A 16,908-nucleotide genomic window follows, 5' to 3' on the forward strand; every position below is an offset into this window, starting at 1 on the left:
GAGAGGCCCTGAGTCAGACTGTGCGTCCCGCCCAGGCGTTATGGGATCCTGTAAGTTCGTGAGGGAGAGACTGTTTCTATTCCTCTTTTTCAGTGAAGAACACAAAGGTACAGAGAACTGGCTGAAACACTGTCTCACACAGGAGCCAGGGCTTTAGTCCAGGGCCGGGGGAGCCACAGGTCAGGGGTCAGGGGCCAGGCCCGGTCTGACTGTGGGTGCAGCTCCTCTGGGGGTCAGACGGGAGACTGTGGGAGCGTCCAGGCCTAGGGTGATGGGGTCGGGCCGGGCAGTGACCGTGGGAAGGGGAGGGGGCACTCTGACTGTGGTGCTGTGGTGAGACGGGAGGTCCAGCCCAGGTAAGCAGGAGGGTGAGGAGGGAGCCAGGCTGCTCTTTGGCTTATTGATTTAGCAAACAATAGTATTTCTTATGCTCCAGGTACCCTGTAAGGTTTTACATACGTACATTAACCCATTCAATCCTCAAAGCAATCTATAGGATCGATACTGTTACTTATTATTACTCCCATTTTAATGGTATATTATATTGCATGTAAATTGTATCTTAATAAGTTTATTACAAAGAAGTATATTTGCTTTTTCTATTAGAAATCCTTGATAATGGAGAGTTTAGAAAAAGACAGGAAAAACACAGAAAATAACTACCCACATCTTCCCTTCTCATCTCTGACAATCCATTTAAAGATTTTGGTGTATTTACTTTCAGTCTGTTTTCTACGCTCAACCCCATTTTACAAACGAGGACACTGAGGCCCAGAGAGGAGGAGCAGCTTGCCCAGGGCCCTGTATCTGAACCCCTGTCATCGGGCTCCAGTGTTCAGAGCCTGGATCGCTGTGCCAGGCTGCCTACAGGCAAACCCCGCAGTGCCAGGGCCTCTGGGTTCCATTGAGACAACCCCTTCTGCCCACCCCGCCTTCCACTCCCCCCAGGTTTCACAGACCGGGAAACTGAAGCCCAGTGTGAGGCAGGGCCTTGCTCAAACTCTTTCAGCCGGCTGCGAGAAGCCACGTGAGGTCTTACTCTAACAGGAAGAAATAGGGAGCTGAGAACCTGTGCGGGGTTGATGTGACAGCTGCTTCCAGCCTGGCCTTGAGCCCAGAGCTGGCAGGGAGCTGGCAGGTGGCGTGACCCTGTCCACAGGGGGTTCTTGGGGACTGCCAGGGCCTGCAGCATTCCCTGGGTCCAAGTGTCATTCCAGGGGTGGGAGGCGGCCAGTGGTGGGGAGGGAGACTTTGAGGCTTTGCCAAAACAAGCCTGCAGACCTCCTGGGAGGAGTTGTCTCTTGTACTCTGACTGTACATTTGTGTCTGGCTCTTGGGCCTGCACACTCCTGGGGCTGCCTGCTGCCAGGCCCAGCTCAGCCACCGCGGGAGCCTTGGGCTGGGGTCTTTCCCCACCGCCGCTGCCCCCAAGAAGTGGCATCGTCATGGCGCCCACCGCAGGATGAAGTGAGAGGTAGACAGAAAGTGCTCGCACTGGGTGTGGTGTGTGGAGCTGTTCAGCGGATGGCCGGCTACTGTTGCCATTCCTAACGCTACCCGGGGGGGGGGGTGGCCCAGGCTAGGGGGCTGAGCCTGCCCTAGCCAGAGCCCCTCCCATGACACCCCTTCACACCTGGCTGGACCAGGTGGAGCCCAATCAGTGCAAGAGAAGCCAGAAACGACCCCTGGCAGTGCCTGGGAGTCCAAGACTGCCCACAACAAGGGACAGAGAGGAATGAAAGGGGCCACATCTCTGAGGAGGGAGGCCCGAGCTGGCCGCTGACGTGCTCTGCAGGCAAGTCCTGCGCCCTTGTGCTCATCCGTGAAGTGGGGGTGCTGTGTCCCGCCTTAGTAATCGTAACGGTCTTCACCCCGGCAGCCCTCTACTGAGGGTCTTCTGTGCTTGGGGAGCATGGATGTGGAAATAAGCCAGGTCCATCCTTGCCTTCAGGGGCGCCCAGCCTGGGGTGGGGTGAGGGGTGGGAAGGCTCCCTGGAGGAGGTGGTACCTGAGGGCTCCCTGGAAGAGGTGGTGCCTGAGCCAGGTTGTTAGTGCGATTTGGAGTTGACCAGACTCTGAAGGGGAGGAAAGCAGAGAGGCCATTTAGTAAATCGCCCCACCTCTCTGAGCCTCAGTCTTTCCATCTGTAAAGTGGTGATAACAGCTACCTGCTTTGCCTAATGTACAGGGTGGTTGTGAGCCTCACAAGTGGATAGAGTATGGAAATGCTTTATAAGCTATGAAATGCCAGGCACCTGTTCACTGCTGTTTTTTGTGATGTCTGGAGCCCCTGGGAGTTAGGGAATCCCAGGCCAGCCTCTGGTCTGGGAGAATGTGGGCTCTGTTCTGAGAGGCCTACAGTCAAATCCCATGGAGACAGCCAGCCACCGTTTACCACACACCCCTTGATGTAAGAGCTCAGGAGGACTTCCGTGCCAGGGTGTGGCAGCCGTGACCTAATCACGGCCCAGCCCTGAGAGAGGGGGGACAAGTCAGCCCAGAGGCCTTTCAGGCCAAAAGCCCTGCATCCTGGTGGGGCTGGGCGCTCTGGTCAGGCCTCAAGGACCTGCCCGGTGAAGAGATGGAGGGTGGGGGAGCACCATGAGGTCACCTGTGGAGAGAGGTCTGCAATGTTGTGTTAACTAGACAAGCAAAGCAGAGAGCATGGGAATGAACCTAGTTTGAAAATGGGGGAAAAATGTATCTACAGATATGCAAATAATACAGAAATATTCAGACACATCAAACTGGTTATTACTAGATGGCAGGATTTTCTTTTATTTAAAGATTTTATTTATTTAGATTTAGAGAAAGGGGAAGGGAGGGAGAAAGAAAGGGAGAGAAACATCAATGTGTGAGAGAAACATCGATTGGTTGCCTCTCACACGCACCCAACCAGGCACCAGGCCCCCAACCCAGGCATGTGCCCTGATGGGGAATCGAACCAGTGACCTTTCAGTTTGTGGGATGATGCCCAACCCACTGAGTTACACCAGGGCTTGGCTTCTCTTTATTTTGAAATGCTTCTATGTGATAGACATTGTATTTCTATACAACTTGGCTGTGTGGGATATGCGGTACAATATAATAATAATGTGGATAATAATCTGGCCAGGCTGGCGTCACCAGGCTGGAGGGTCTAAGGAGGCACCACGGCACTAGGACTTGGGTGAGGTCTGGACGACCCCCCCAGTACTGGCCTTCCAGAACAGTTGAGAGCAGAGTCCGGGTGGCTTGATACATGGGTCGCCCTGGAGGAGAGGTCTCTGGGTAGGTACCAGGACTCTCCTCTTGGGACAAACAGGGGGTTTTAGGTGGTGGCTGACACGCAGTTAGCACTGTGACCAGACTGCCCCCAAAGCCAGGGACTGCAGGCTACGTCACCAGGAGCGTGGGGTCAGAGCCAGGCAGATGAGGGTCCTGCTGGAGTTCCAGCCGCCCCCCGAGTGGGATGAGGACCGTGGGACAGATTCAGGCTTCCACACCATCACACCAGACCCCAGCAGACCCCTTTCCCTCCACTATGTGCGCCCTTGGCTTTGGACCCGGGGCCTCCACAGACCTTCCTGCCTCTTCGCAAAGGAAGTAAAGAAACTAGGCTACCGCTGTCTTTCCTCGGCAGCGGGGTGCGTGGTCTGTGGGAATTGCCATTATTTTCTAACCCATCGAGAAAGAAAAAAATGGCAGACGGGCTCTGATTATGAGTCGCATTTCAGTTTCAGAGATGTTAAAATATTAAAAACTGTGTCTTGAAATCAGTTAGAGACGACACATGGCAGGCCCCACACTAGACTAGGCCCTTCGTGTGCTTTTACTCATTTAATCCTTACTGCAGCCTCTGGCTGGACATTCTTGTCCTGTTTGTACAGATGAGGAAACAGGAGCCCAGAGAGGTTAGGTGACTTTTGCAGGGTCACACAGCCAGCAAGAGGTAAAACTGGGATTTGAACCCTGCTGTAACTAGATTCCACCACTTTGTCCTCATCCAACCCCACAAAGAAAAGGCTCCTGGGTTCTGGCCCTTGGGAAGAAGAAAATGCCCACACCGCAGAGTAAACCATATGCCAGTTCAGAAATGCCCCCGTGGACTGGTCATTCAGTGCCCAGAGCTGTGAGTAGTGGGCAGGCCCGGAGGAGGGCTGGGAGGTAATGGACAGGAAGGAGCTTGGAGAGCTTGTTGGCTGGGTCATCAGCCTCATCCTCGGTATGACCATTACCAGGAGGAGCTTGGCCTGTGGCCCACCCTGGAGAGAGACCACAGGTACCTGCCCCACACAGACATTCCTAGAACCTCGCCCAGACTAGCCCGCTCATTCATTCCTTGAAGTTATTTTTTAATTTAATGTTTTGAATGGTACCTTTGTTCACGTATTGATTGCTTTCTGCGTGTGAAGTGCGGCCCGGTGCTGGGGATACAGAGCAGAGCGAAGCAGACATGGGCGCTGGCCTCGTGGGCTCCCCGACCGCAGGAGATACGGGCAGTAACCCTGCAGTCCCACAAAACCTGGGCAGGTACTGGATGAAAGAGAGGGCGTGACAGCATGCAGAGTAATGGACCTTGTCTGGGGTCACTGCGGGAGGCTGCTTAAGGGAAGGATTTGAGCTCAGATTGGAAAAGTGAGTAGGGAATGGCCAGGTGGGAGTGGGGTGGGGAGCGCGCCGGGCAAGGGAGACAACCCATGCAAAAGCCCTGAGGCTGGAGGCAGTGGGCTTTTGAAGAACGAAAAGTACTGAGTGTTGCTCTGATCCCTGGCAAGGCGAAACAGGAGAGGCGAGATGGGCCGTGGGTTGTATGATCCTGGAGAGTGGTCTGTGGTCCAGGGCTCTCTTTTTGGGTTGAACCTGTTTTCCTTGACCCATCGGGGGTGCTGACAAAGGGCTGCTCACATCTGGCAAGCAGCTGGAGGGGGGGGGCATGGTCAGCAACAGGGTGCTTGAATTAGTGACTTTGGGAGCAGGTGGAACATTTTTGCATGATGACAAGGTGTGGGGTGTGGCGAGGGGAGGGGATGGTGAGGTCAAGGCCAGGAGGCTTTTGAAGATAAGATGGTCCTTGTACACAGGCACACGGAGGCTGGCGAGGCTGAGGACTTGTCTGAGGTCACGCAGCTAGAAGTGGCTCTCCCGGTGTGCTTTTCTGTGCTGAGTTCCAGATTTCAGAGCGTGGTTCCTTTCTTGAATCTCCCCCTGGAGATGAGAACATGATGCTGCAGAGTCTGCAGCCCCGGCTGAGTCAGGAGGCTGAGAAGAGAGTCGTGGCCAGCTGGGGGACATGCAGGAAGACTTCCTGGAAGAGGGAGCAGCTTAACTGAGCCTTGAAGGAGCTGGACGTGCAGGGTGGCAGGAGAGGGTTACTGGCCAAGGCACCACACGAGCAAGCGACTGGCAGCAGGAAGCCTGTGAGCCTCTTGGGGATGGGCACGAACGTACGTCGGGTTTGGCTCAGTCTAAGGGAAACAGCGTCAGGCACTGGCCAGGTACCAGCAGCAGCGGGGTGGGAGCAGCCGCCCTGGCAGGGAGGAGTGTTCCATCACTGACATTGTTTAGACCTGTAGGCCCATCATGATGATAAAAAAAGTCAGACTTTGAGTCAATATTATCATTTTTAAGCCCTTTATAGAAAATACACCCCCTTATTAATAAGGCTACTCCCAGGCTGACTGGTCTCCTCCCTACTGCCCTTGCCACTCCCCACACCCCCTTCCTAGCCAGGGGGCCACAGAGACAGGGGCAGGATTTCAGGCCTACGCCTCAGAAGGCCCAGGACCCGTGTCCGCAGCCACCCACCGCCACGCTGGGCCTGGGCTGGGAGACGCTGGGACCACCGGGCTGCAGGGGCTCCATGTCCAGCAGTGTCCAGGGCTGCCCTTGGCTGTCGGAGCAGAGTCCTCTGACCTCTAGGTCTCTCCCCTGGAAACAGGACCTGTCAGAGCGTAAGGCAGCAGTGACTTCCGTGCTCACAGGTGTCCAGGGGGCCCCACGGGCACTCAAGCAACAGCCTGAGAGCTGGGCTTGGGTAGACCCATGTCACAGATGGGGAAACATGGCTGTACTGTAAAGCAGAGTGACTCCTAGCACTGAGGCCTGCTGGTGGCCCCGCGAGCCCTGCCCCCATAGCACTTGCACCTTTGCTGGGGTGCACATCTCCCTGCCTCCCACAGCCGCCCTCGGAGCCGGTGGGTGATCTTGCCGCCCAGGGGAGGCAGCCCCAGAACGCCGAGCAGTGCAGGGACCTGCCTGCAGCCTGGTAAGAGGGCCAGTAAGGGTCTGGACTGTGGCCAGGTCTCGGAGGCAGCTGGTCTTAGCATCAAGGACTGGGATTTGCGTTCTGTCTGGGATCAGCCACTGACCAGCCAGGTGACCTTGGACAAGTTACACCCCTCCCTGGGTCCTTGTTTCCTCACCTGCAAAGTGAGGGGCTGAGACGAGATGATCCCTGTTGTCCCTTGCAGACTGAAAATCCTCCGTGAGAGTCCCCCCACCTTCTATTCTGGTGGCAAGTATGTAAGGGAAGTATGTAAGACACTCTTTGGGGTACAGGAAAAATATTATCTAAACAAGAATATAATTTTTAAAAGCTTGGGTTCCCCCTGGTCGGGTGGCTCAGTTGGAGTGTTGGCTGGTCCATCAAAAGGTTTTGGGCTTGATTCCTGGTCGGGAACCATACCTAGGTTGTGTGTTCGATCCCTGGTCAGGGTTTGTACAGGAGGTGACCGATCAGTGTTTCTCTCTCACATCGATGTTTCTTCTCTCTCTCTCCCTCTCCCCACCCCGCTTCTCTGTCTCTAAAACTCAAAAAATATATCTTCAGGTGATGATTTAAAAACAAATCTATAAAAAAAAAGCTTTGTTTCCGCCATGTCTGGTGCAGCTCAATCAATGGGTTGAGCACTGGACTGCATAGCAAAGCCAGTTCGATTCCCATTCAGGGCACATGCCTGGGTTGCAGGCCAGGTCCCCAGTAGGGGGCGCACGAGAGGCAACCACACATTGATGTTTGTCTCCCTCTCTCCCTCCCTTCCCCTCTCTCCAAAAATAAATAAATAAAATCTTACATAAATAAAGGAACCTTGGTTCCTGCTGCGGTAACCTCCTGCTCTTTGCTATGCCGCCGCCACTTCTGACTCACCTCCACGTCGGCGACCACACTTTGTTCGAGGGCAGTGTGATCTCTCCATCTTTCTACCCATTCCCAGGGCAGAGACCCCATGGCTACCTCTGGGCCTCCAACATGAGGGTCTGTCTTGAACTCGACTTGGAAAATGTGGGTTCAATTGATGTGCCCCAATTTACCTTCCATTGTGGGGGTGACTGGGGCTCTGCTGGCCTTTCTAGCAGCAAAGACACGGGGTCTGTCTTCCCTCCTGACCAGGAAACCCATCATGTCCAGCCTAAACCACAGTCCGGAGAAATGCAGTCCCCCTTGCAAAGGTCTGAGGGGGCCCAGCTAGGATGAGTGACCCCCGGCCTCCCGCTTAGCAGCCCTTTCTTCCCCAGCCATCCTCGGAATGCGTCCCTCTGAGAACAAGGCGCAGATAAGAAACAAGCTGTTTGGTGTGCTGTGCAGGCACGGGATCAAAGGAAGCTTTGTTCCCGTCTGAGAGGACTGTCCTGGGCTGGGGCGCTGGGAACCTGGATCCTGTTCCTGGTTCTGCCCTGTTTGGGTGGCCCTGGGCATGCTGACTCAGTTTCCCCTCCTGCACCCCATGATCTCCTGGGGTCTGGCCAGCGCTCCCATTCTGAGGTGTGAAGTCTGGGATCTTTTGGCGGGGGGGGGGGGGGGGGGGGGGGGGGGGCGCGCTGCTCTGCTGAGGGGTTCTCAGGCCCCAGCTGGAGGGACTAAGGACGGTCTGGGCTCTAACCGAGGGTGAGATGGGGCCAGCTTGGAGCCTTAGGGGAGGCAACCAAAATGGGGAGGAGATGGGCAACTGAGCAGGGCAAGAATCTCCCTCACCTGGAGTGAAGTCACCCCAGGGGCATGTGGTGGGGGCCTCAGGTCTCTGAAGGGCTGTGGTGGGGCAGCGGACGTGGTTGGTGGGGTCACAGGCAGGGACACAGGCAGTGGGGAAATTGCAGGCTTCCGCTCAGGAGGAGGAGGAGGAGGAAGTCTAACGGCCGACAGAGACCTTCCAGACGAGCCGTGTGGGAAGGAGGGCAGAGAGCTGAGCTGGGTCCCCGGCCCTGGCACTCCTGGGATACCGGGTCTGTTTCTTGCCCCCAGATGTTATCAGATCATTTGAGAGTGGTCTGCCTAAGAATTAGAGTAGGTAAGAATTAGAGCTTTAGGTTCTCTAGTGGTTTTGCCTGCATGTACCCACGCAGAGTGTGCACAGTTCAGGGTGAAAATACCGTGCTGGACTACGAGGGCCTTACGAAGGAGCTTTCCCTGAGCCAGGCTCTGCTCTAAGGTCCTTACACCAATAAACATGTGGAATCCTTACAACCCTGCACGTCAGGTTCTGTTACTGACCCCAGGTCACAGAGGAGGAGACTGAGGTTCAGAGAGGCCCAGTGTCCTCCCCCAGTCCCTCGCTGACTCTCGCCTGGGCGCCCTAGTTGCCCCCGTTTATTGAAGACGCCCTGTGAGCCCGGGCTGAGTGCCCTGGTCAGCCTCTGCCCGTCTCACAGCAGTGCAGACAGAGGCAGGTGCCCGTGTGGCCCTGAGACTCGGAGGAGGCAGGTCTGGGGTTGCAGCCGGGTCTCTGACTCTGACGCCAGCTTCGACCCCCTGCCCTAGATGCCTGCCATGCAGATGGTGCGACTGTCATGGGAACACCTGCCTGGTTCCTGAGTGCTGGCCTGAGCCCATATAAAATGTTAAGAGGAATATTTGAGTGCCTTGGCCCGTGTGGCTCGGTTGCTTAGAGCATCATCCCATAGACCAAAAGGTCGTGGGTTCAATCCCCCGTCAGGCACACGCCTAGGTTACAGGTTAGATCCCCGGTTGGGGCGGGTGCAGGAGGCAGCTGAGAGCCCAAGAGATAGCAGTTCCAAAGGGGCTCGAGTGAGGAAGTCACTGTGTGCTCAGGGCGCCTTCAGGGGACATTTCTTGCTGCCTCTGAGCTGTGCAACCTCAGAAATGTGACTCCATTATTCTGAGCTGCTCGCAGCTTGCCGCAGCCATAGAATGGGGACAATTCTCCCCACCCCAAGGTGGATGCCAGGAGCAAATTGAAGGGTGAACAGGAAGGACTCTGTGGATCACAGAGCAGGGTCACAGAGGGTGGTTCTCAAAGTGTGGTCCCTGGGCCAGCTGCATCATTGTCACCTGGCAACTCGCTAGAAATGCCGATTCTCAGGCTTCGCCCCAGACTGGCTGAGTCCGAAACTCTAGGATGGGCCCGGCGATCTGGTGTCCGTCAGCCTTCCAGGTGACGCTGATGGGCTCTGAAGTTTCAGACCCGCTGCTGCGTGCAAACTGTAAGGGAGACACATCACAGGTCCTGGCAGAGAGTCCTTCTTGGGGCAAAAGTGCTTCTTCAGCCCGGGGTGCTGACATCTTTCCTCTTTATCCCCAGCTGGGCCCCTTGCCCTCCCCGGCCCCTTTGGGCGGGGCTCAGGGAGACTAGAAATGCGGAGAAGGAAGGTGGCCTCGCCATCCTCTCTCCTGGCTGCTGTTGCTGGTGCCACCTGGGAAACTGACTAAGACTGAGCAGTGGCATTTATGTCTCTGTTAATAAGCAGGTGAGGGCAAAACAGGAAGGAAGTTCCTGTCACCTCCTGAGTATGCAGCCACGCTAGGAAGTGGAGTATGGGGCTGCCCGGCAGGTGCAGCAGCAGCAGGCCTCGCTCACATCTGGGGACTCTCACCCCAGAGGCTGGGGTGAAGGATGAAGGAAAATACTTTCTGATTTAAAAGCCCCAGCTGCTGGGATGTGGCCTATAGGCCAACACGCCCTGCACCCCCTACCACTTGGTTGCTTTCTCTAAGAGTCAAAATCTGTAGAGGCAGGTCAGGCCTTAACTCCTGGTCCCCAAATCTGCCAGCTCTGCACACTCCCTCCCACCCGAATGCTCTTTTACTCCTGAGTCCGGACAAGAGGCGTCAGAATCTTCCTCTCCTCCCCACTGTGCCCCGTGGCCCCTCGCGCCTATTAGAGCTGGGCATGAAACAAAACCCACTTACTTCTTCCTTAGACACAAGCCCAAAGTTAAGAAAGAAAATACAGGCCCGGCCACGTAGCTCAGTTGGCTAGAGCATCATCTTGATATGCCAAGGTTGTGGGTTCAATCCCCAGTCAGGGCACATACAGGAGTCAACCAATGAATGTAGTAGAACAACTCTCTCTCTCTCTTCTCTCCCTTCCCCCAATCTTCCCTCGCTCTCTCTAAAGTCAGTAAATAAGAGCCCTGGCTGGTGTGGCTCAGTGGGTTGAACACGGACCTGCGAACCAAAGGGTTGTTGGTTCAATTCCCAGTCAGGGCACATGCCTGGGTTGCAGGCCAGGTCCCCACGAGGGGGCGCATGAGAAGCAACCACATATTGATGTTTCTCTCCCTCTTTCTCCTTCCCTTCCCCTCTCTCTAAAAATAAATAAAAAACAAATAAAGTCAGTAAATAAGAAGTATATTACAATAAATGACAATACCAGACTAAGCTCTCTGCTTTGTGTACCCACAACTGTAAACCTACTTTTTCCCTACCCTGTACTTTCCCAGGGCAAATGTTCTAACTACTTAATTGCAGGGACTAAATCCATGTCAGCTTTGATCAGGTCACACCACCGGTCACAAACTTTGACACCTCCCATAGTTTCAAGTGCCAGCTCCATAGCTGGAATTCGGGGCCCTTGCCCCACCTTCCCAGCTGTGGCCCTCATTGCTCCTGGCATTCGCCCAGATCCCAGCCACACCAGACCCTTGTGATTTCCTGGAAGTGCCTTTTGCTTTCCCACCCCGCACCTCCTGCCCGTCTTCACCTCGGTGCTCCACCCTGAGCCACTGTGCTGCCCGGTGTGGGGTGTGGCCAAGTGCTGAGCCGTTCACCAGGGGTCCCTTCCCTCCATTCTGTGCTGGGCTCGCTCCACTTGGCCTTTTCGGTTTAGCTCCAGAATCTGCCCTGTAGCCCCTTCACCAGCTCCCCAGATTTCCATCCCCCTGCTGCAGCCTGTTTAGTCTTTTTGCTGTGAATTGAGTTTGCTGGTTACTGACGTCAGCCTCTCCTGTCAGTCTGAGCTCCTCAGGGGCAGCGGCCCCTGTCTGGGTCCTCACTGGCTGTCCCCCACAGCGCCCAGGACAGGACAGACTCCAGGAGGGCCCCAATGATGCTGATGGAACTCACTCTGGGCCCCAGGCCCCTCGCAACAGGGCAGGCTGTGTGCCGATTTGTGGGTCCGAGGCAGGGACCCGCTGACCATAGAATGCAGACCCTGGGGCGGGCGCCCAGCCCAGGAGGGGCTCCGGAGCTGCAGGTCTGCCTCCTGCTCACTGGGACCCTGAGCAAAGCACTCTCCCTCTCTGGACCTCAGTGTCCCTCTCGGTCCAAAGATAGACCCAGAAACCCTGTCCAAGGAGTGCACAGTGAGCAGAGAGTGGGACCTCCAAGCTGTCAGTCTCAGGAGGCGCCTTTGGAAAGTCTGAGAGTCCCTTATCTCTCGAAACTGCCAGATAAGGCGATTGTGGGGCAATAAATCTGCATGGAGTTTTGGTCAAGGCCTCATCTGGGGGGCAAACAGGAAGAAGCCCTGCTCTGTGTCCCAGGGGGTGAAGGCCAGAAGGCACCAGCCCTCTGCCTGAGCACTGGGGCCGCAGCTGGGCAGACGGCTCCCCGGCTTTGGCGTGTGCACCCTGCAGAGCCCTCAGAGGATCATCTCGGCAGGTGGGCAGGGTGGAGGCATTCCCGTTCTGTGGGTGGAAAGTCAAAACCTGAGAAGGGACGAGATTTGCCCTGGGTCAAAGGGCAAGCGGGTGTCAGAATCAGGACTCTCCAACCTGACTGGCACACCTGCTATGAAAGGACAGGCTCAGTCCCCAGGTCCTCATGCCCCGTGTGGGGAGCGGTCAGGAGAGACTGGGGGTGCTGGCGAAAGTGCAGTCCAGGAGCCAGGTTGGTGTCCCCCTCAGTGCCTACCTAGGGATCTGGCCTGTGGGCACTCCAAGCAAAAGGGAGGGCGATTTGGGGATGAACGGATGGGTGGCTGGGTGGACAGAGGGGTGGACAGATGGATGGACAGGTGAAAGAAGGAAGAAACACAGAAAGCTGGACAGGAGGAAGGGGAGAGAGCACCCACCCGCTGAGCGCCTATCTAGTACCAGACATGTATTTTACAACCATTATTTCATGTCACCCCGGCAGGACCCTGTCAGTGAGCTCTCAGGGTCCCTTTCACAGGTCAGAGGCTGAGGCCCAGAAACAAATGGGGTCTAGGATTCGAACCCAGCACCTCCTCTCCCCCTGCCCTGTGCTGCCTTCTCGTTCAGTCCTGGCAGCCCAGGGCGCCCCCTGGAGGCGGTTCTGTTGGAACTAGGCCCAGAGAGGTGTCATGAGAAGAGGGCGTCCTTGGAGCCCAGCTAAGTGCCCGTGGACTCCCATGGGCAGACTAGGCTCCAGGCAGAGAGAAGCAGCGTGAGCCGAGATTAGGTGTCTGGGAAAACACACTGCTTTGAGGGGAGAGAAGATAAATCAGTTTGGCTCAGGGGGCAGGTCTGTGGAAAGCAGAAGGCAGGGGCCTCACTCCCCAGGTCTAGCTGAGGGCTTTATGTGGAGGACAAGGGTGTCCTGAGGGCAATGGCAAGGTCAGGGTGGGGGCAGGGTAGAGCCTGGGCTGGGGTGGAAGGGAGGCAAGGAGCAACAGAGCGTCTAAGAGGGAAGGCTACACAGGCCGGGCCCAGCTTGAGCGAGGGGCAGAGAGCAGGGAGGGACCCTGGGGCAGGGGAGGGGAGGTCAGGGCGTCTTAGGAGGCGCCTGCCTCTCAGGGCCCAGGGAGCTGGCTCTGGGCCACGTCGGACGTCAGGAGGAGGCTCTGCCTCAGGCTTAATCTCATCAGGGAGAAAGAGCCATTTTCTTGGCTGTGTCTCTGATTCCCTCTGTATTTCCTGTGCGCCTGTGGCAGGGCATCTGTGCTGGACCAGAGGGCTGGAGGGCTGGGGGCGGGGAAATGGGGGTGGAGGCGGAGGGGGGTCCAGAGAGAACCTGCTTTCTACTCAGTGGCTGCAGGAGGCCTTTGCCTCCAATACTGATATGGGGGTGGGGTGAGCATTCAAGGGGGATCCATGCCACCACCCCTCTCTGCCAAAAGCCCTAAGAGCCCCAGTCCCCTGAGGACAGGGCTGAGCTCAGCCGCTGACCTCTGCTCAGAGAGCCCTGCCGAAAAGATGCACGAATACACTCTTCAGGTTCTTCTTGACCAGCACGGGTTGCTAGCTCTCGCTTTGCTTGTCTGTTCCCTCCGTTAATATAATAAGCTCTAGGGCTTTGTGCCTAGCAGGCTGCCTTGCACTTTCTGACTTGGGACTCAGATCTCCCACATGCTGGGCCCTCAGCATGTGCCTGTCATGCCCTAAATCAAAGCTCAGGGTCCTGTAGACATTGGGACCACGACAGCAGTGGCAGCAGACCTGCGTTCGGTGCTAAGCCCTCACCCAGTGTTGCTCCTTGTGCTGTGAGGATTATCTCACTTAATCGTCGGGGCAGCGCTGTGAAAAAGTGTGGACCTGGGACTAAGCAGGTTGGCTTTGACTCCAGCTCAGCTGCCTGTTCGCTGTGTGATTTTGGGCAAGTTACTTAACCTCTCTGTGCCCCAGTGTCCTCATCTGTAAAACCAGAGTGAGAGTATTTATGGAATTGCTGTGAGGGTTGAGTTAATACATGGAACCTACTTCACTCACAGGCAGCAATGTAAGGGTTAGCTGTTTTGTTATTGTTGTTGTTACAATGCCTGATTTTCCTGGTGAAGAAGTTACATTAAGTAACGTGCCCAGAGTCACACAGGTGTGATGGACATGCTCTGTAATCACAGGGTTCAGCTGGATCCCCAAACAGCCACACGTGGCCATGGAGCACTTGAAATGTTGCAGTGTGGCGACGGAGATGAACTTTACATTTATTTCATTTTTAACTTTAACTTAGAAGCCACGTGGGACTGTGCTGGACAGAGCTGGTGCCGGGGTCCCACAGCTGGTGATGCAATTAAATGATTCTAATGTGCATCCAAAGTTGCAAACCACTGCCCTGTGCTCGAGCCACCTGCCAAGGTCACGGCCACTCATCCTGCCCTGTTCTCGGCCATTCCCCTGAGCGGCGTAAACCCGTGGAAGGCAGCGACCGGCTCGTTTGTCTCCGGCCCCTACCCCAGCCCCCACCACAGGGCCTGGCACAGGATAAGCACTGCATAATGATGGATGAAGGTTGGGGACTGAATTAAATCATATTCGCCTCTCTTTACAAACCTTCTTGGATTTTTCGGCTTTGAAATGTTCTGTTCTCTGGTTCAGGACGTTGAGCCCTTTAAGAAGTCAGCTGTAGAGTCTGCTCGTTCACGGGCGAGCTGTCAGGGTCAGGGTTACCAGGACTTAGAATCATTGCACGTAAATCTGATCAAAGTTTTCTGGAGACCTCTGGGTAGGCGGTAGGGGGACTTCCCCGATCTCAGCGCTGGACCTCCCCCAGCCCGGAATTCCCCCCATCCCAGGCAAACCGGGAAAGTGCGTCACCCTCCCTCTGGGGAGAGCGACAATGCCCCTACTTGCTTTGAGGGAGGGAAGAAAACTTAATCTGAGGGATGAGACCCTTGTCACGTCAGACCTGTTGCTGGCTTGTTGAAGGCAAAAATAAAGGCACCTGTGCCCAGCAGTGACCGAAAACCAGGGCCTGGCCTCAGGGGGACAAAAATGACGGGAGAAAATTCTCACTAGCGGGGAGCGGCCAAGACCTGTGGCTGAGACCTGTGGTTTCTCATTTCTGCCCAGCGGGCGAGGAAGGAGGGCTCTGCCGGGAATGGCCGTGCAGAGCCCTTGGCTGACAGCAGGGCGGTCCTGGCTTCCAGGTCCAGGATCCCACCGCCTCTCGGGTGGATCAGAGGCCCTGGTAAGGATCCAGGGTAAATTAGAGAGGGGCTTTCCCAGTCAAGTTTGGGGCCAAGGCCAAGATCAGGGCAAATTCCATGATGGATGTTCGTCAAGGATTAGCCTCAAGGTGAGGGGCCCGCCCATAACTAGGTGTTTATTGTGCTGATCATTGGTCTTTGCAGAGCACCTTCAAATACAGTGTTCTGTGCGCTTACAGCAATGTTTACTTTTTATTTTTTAAAACTAGGAAACTTGCGGTTCTAATCTCCCGCTGTTAACTGCGGCCAACCTAAGCGTGGCGTTCGGACTCTCTCGTGAGGCACGCGTGGGGCTAGTTCACTGACCACAAGGTCAGGTTTTAAGAGGAAAAAATAAACTAAAACTCCAAACATTAGACCTGGAACCCCAAACTTACAGAGGGACAATGGTAGCCGGCAGCTCCAGACATCTACCGATCCCAGACGCTCCGAGATCAAATCAGGTAACTTCATTTTTTCCCCTGAGGCCTGGAAGGGCACAGTTAATGAATAAGTTATTATGCTGGTTGGCACCACACCCAGTTTGGGTTTCCTCCCTGCCACCCTGCAGCTAACCCTTGCCCTGCAATAATGGAGGGCTGGGCTGGGGAGACAAGCCTTTGGGGGCAGGCAGGGTAGTTTCTGTGTCTGTCTGTCTGTCTGGCTGTCTCTCCCCTGACAGAGAGGAGTATGTGGCAGGAAGAGGAGCCTCTGGCCAGGATTGGGCTTCTGCGTCCCACCTGCATTGTTCCTACTCAAATGACCTTGGTCAAGTCGTTTCCCCGGCACCGAACAGAGACAACAATCCCCAGGAGAGTCGTGAGGGGTGGGACAGGCAGCCAGCCGTTCCCGTCAGGCCTGAAGAACTCAACTCAATGGGATGGGAAACCCAGAGATAACTAAATCCATTTGGAGGGCGGGGAATTCACAGCCCACAGAGCCTAATCCCTTGGCCTCGGGGCCACGAAGCATGTATGGGACAGAACCCATGCCACCCCTGCTTTGGGCCACACCTGGGAAGGCCTGCCGCGGCTTTGATGTGGGCCCAGCGGGGTGGGACCGGGCAGGATGGGGCAGCCCAGCCTGTGGGCGAGGCCTCTCCGTGCCGATGGCCCTCGGCGACAGCCCGCATTTCCAGCAAGCGCCTGCTTGTGGGGAAGATAAAACTCCGGTTCTCAGAATTGCTGAGTCCCGCTGCGTCCCGCAACTCATGAACGCACTGCTGCACACGTGTGTGCGCAGACACAATCGAACATCCGTGCAGATGCACGCGTGCGCACACGCCATGGGTGTGAGCACGGGGTACACAGGAGCACCCGGGGGGGTGCACACACATAGTGCACACACAGGCACACGGACTTCACCAGCACATGTGTGACACTCCCGTGTCACAGGCAAAGGGACCGGAGGCCTGCCTGGCGTGGCGCTGCTCCCTTCCCCAGCTCTGTAAGTTTCCCTCTGTGGTAGTAGGTCTGGAAGAACCTTGGCCGGAAAGATAAAGTGGTGGCAGGGGTGGGGTGGGGTGGGGAGGGGAGAGGAGTGGGCAGGGGGGCAGAAGGTCCCTGGTGGTCACGCTGCTCCGAGGCCAGCCAGCTTCACCAGTGGAGGCCAAAGCCCCCTTTCTGGACGGTGCCCACTTACTTTGCTGAGCCTCATTTTCCTTTTAGGTAAAGTGGGGGTGATCATGGTCATGGGCTGGGGTGGGATCCAGGGTGTCATCGTGGTCATGAGCTTCAGGAACCAGGAGCTGGAGGCTGCAGAGACAGCTGGGTTCGGCTCCCGGCTCCACTACCTACAGTCGTGTGACCCGGGCGGAAGGGGTTGCTTTTCACTTCTCTGCCCCAGCGCCTGCACCTATAATGGGAAGCCAGGTAGCACCTACCTG

General features: G+C 56.0%; 1 protein-coding gene across 4 annotated transcripts in view; it reads left to right on the forward strand.

The window, feature by feature from the left end:
• The window catches only part of CORO2A (coronin 2A), a 46,801-nt gene that overhangs the window by 3,886 nt on the left and 26,007 nt on the right, over nucleotides 1-16,908 (forward strand). Inside the window, exons 1-2 of one of the 4 annotated variants that reach the window (XM_053922342.2) lie at nucleotides 11,660-11,818; nucleotides 15,254-15,487. The exons of 1 other annotated variant lie outside the window; for it this stretch is intronic. In XM_053922342.2, coding sequence (XP_053778317.1) covers nucleotides 15,431-15,487 — 57 coding nt within the window. In that variant the 5' untranslated portion in view covers nucleotides 11,660-11,818; nucleotides 15,254-15,430. Of the gene's footprint in view, nucleotides 1-11,659; nucleotides 11,819-11,900; nucleotides 12,047-15,253; nucleotides 15,488-16,908 lie in introns of those variants that run through there. 2 more of the 4 variants (XM_024560167.3, XM_045195144.2) reach the window with 2 other exon arrangements.

Source organism: Desmodus rotundus, chromosome 1 (assembly GCF_022682495.2).
Source record: "Desmodus rotundus isolate HL8 chromosome 1, HLdesRot8A.1, whole genome shotgun sequence".
Taxonomy (NCBI): domain Eukaryota; kingdom Metazoa; phylum Chordata; class Mammalia; order Chiroptera; family Phyllostomidae; genus Desmodus; species Desmodus rotundus.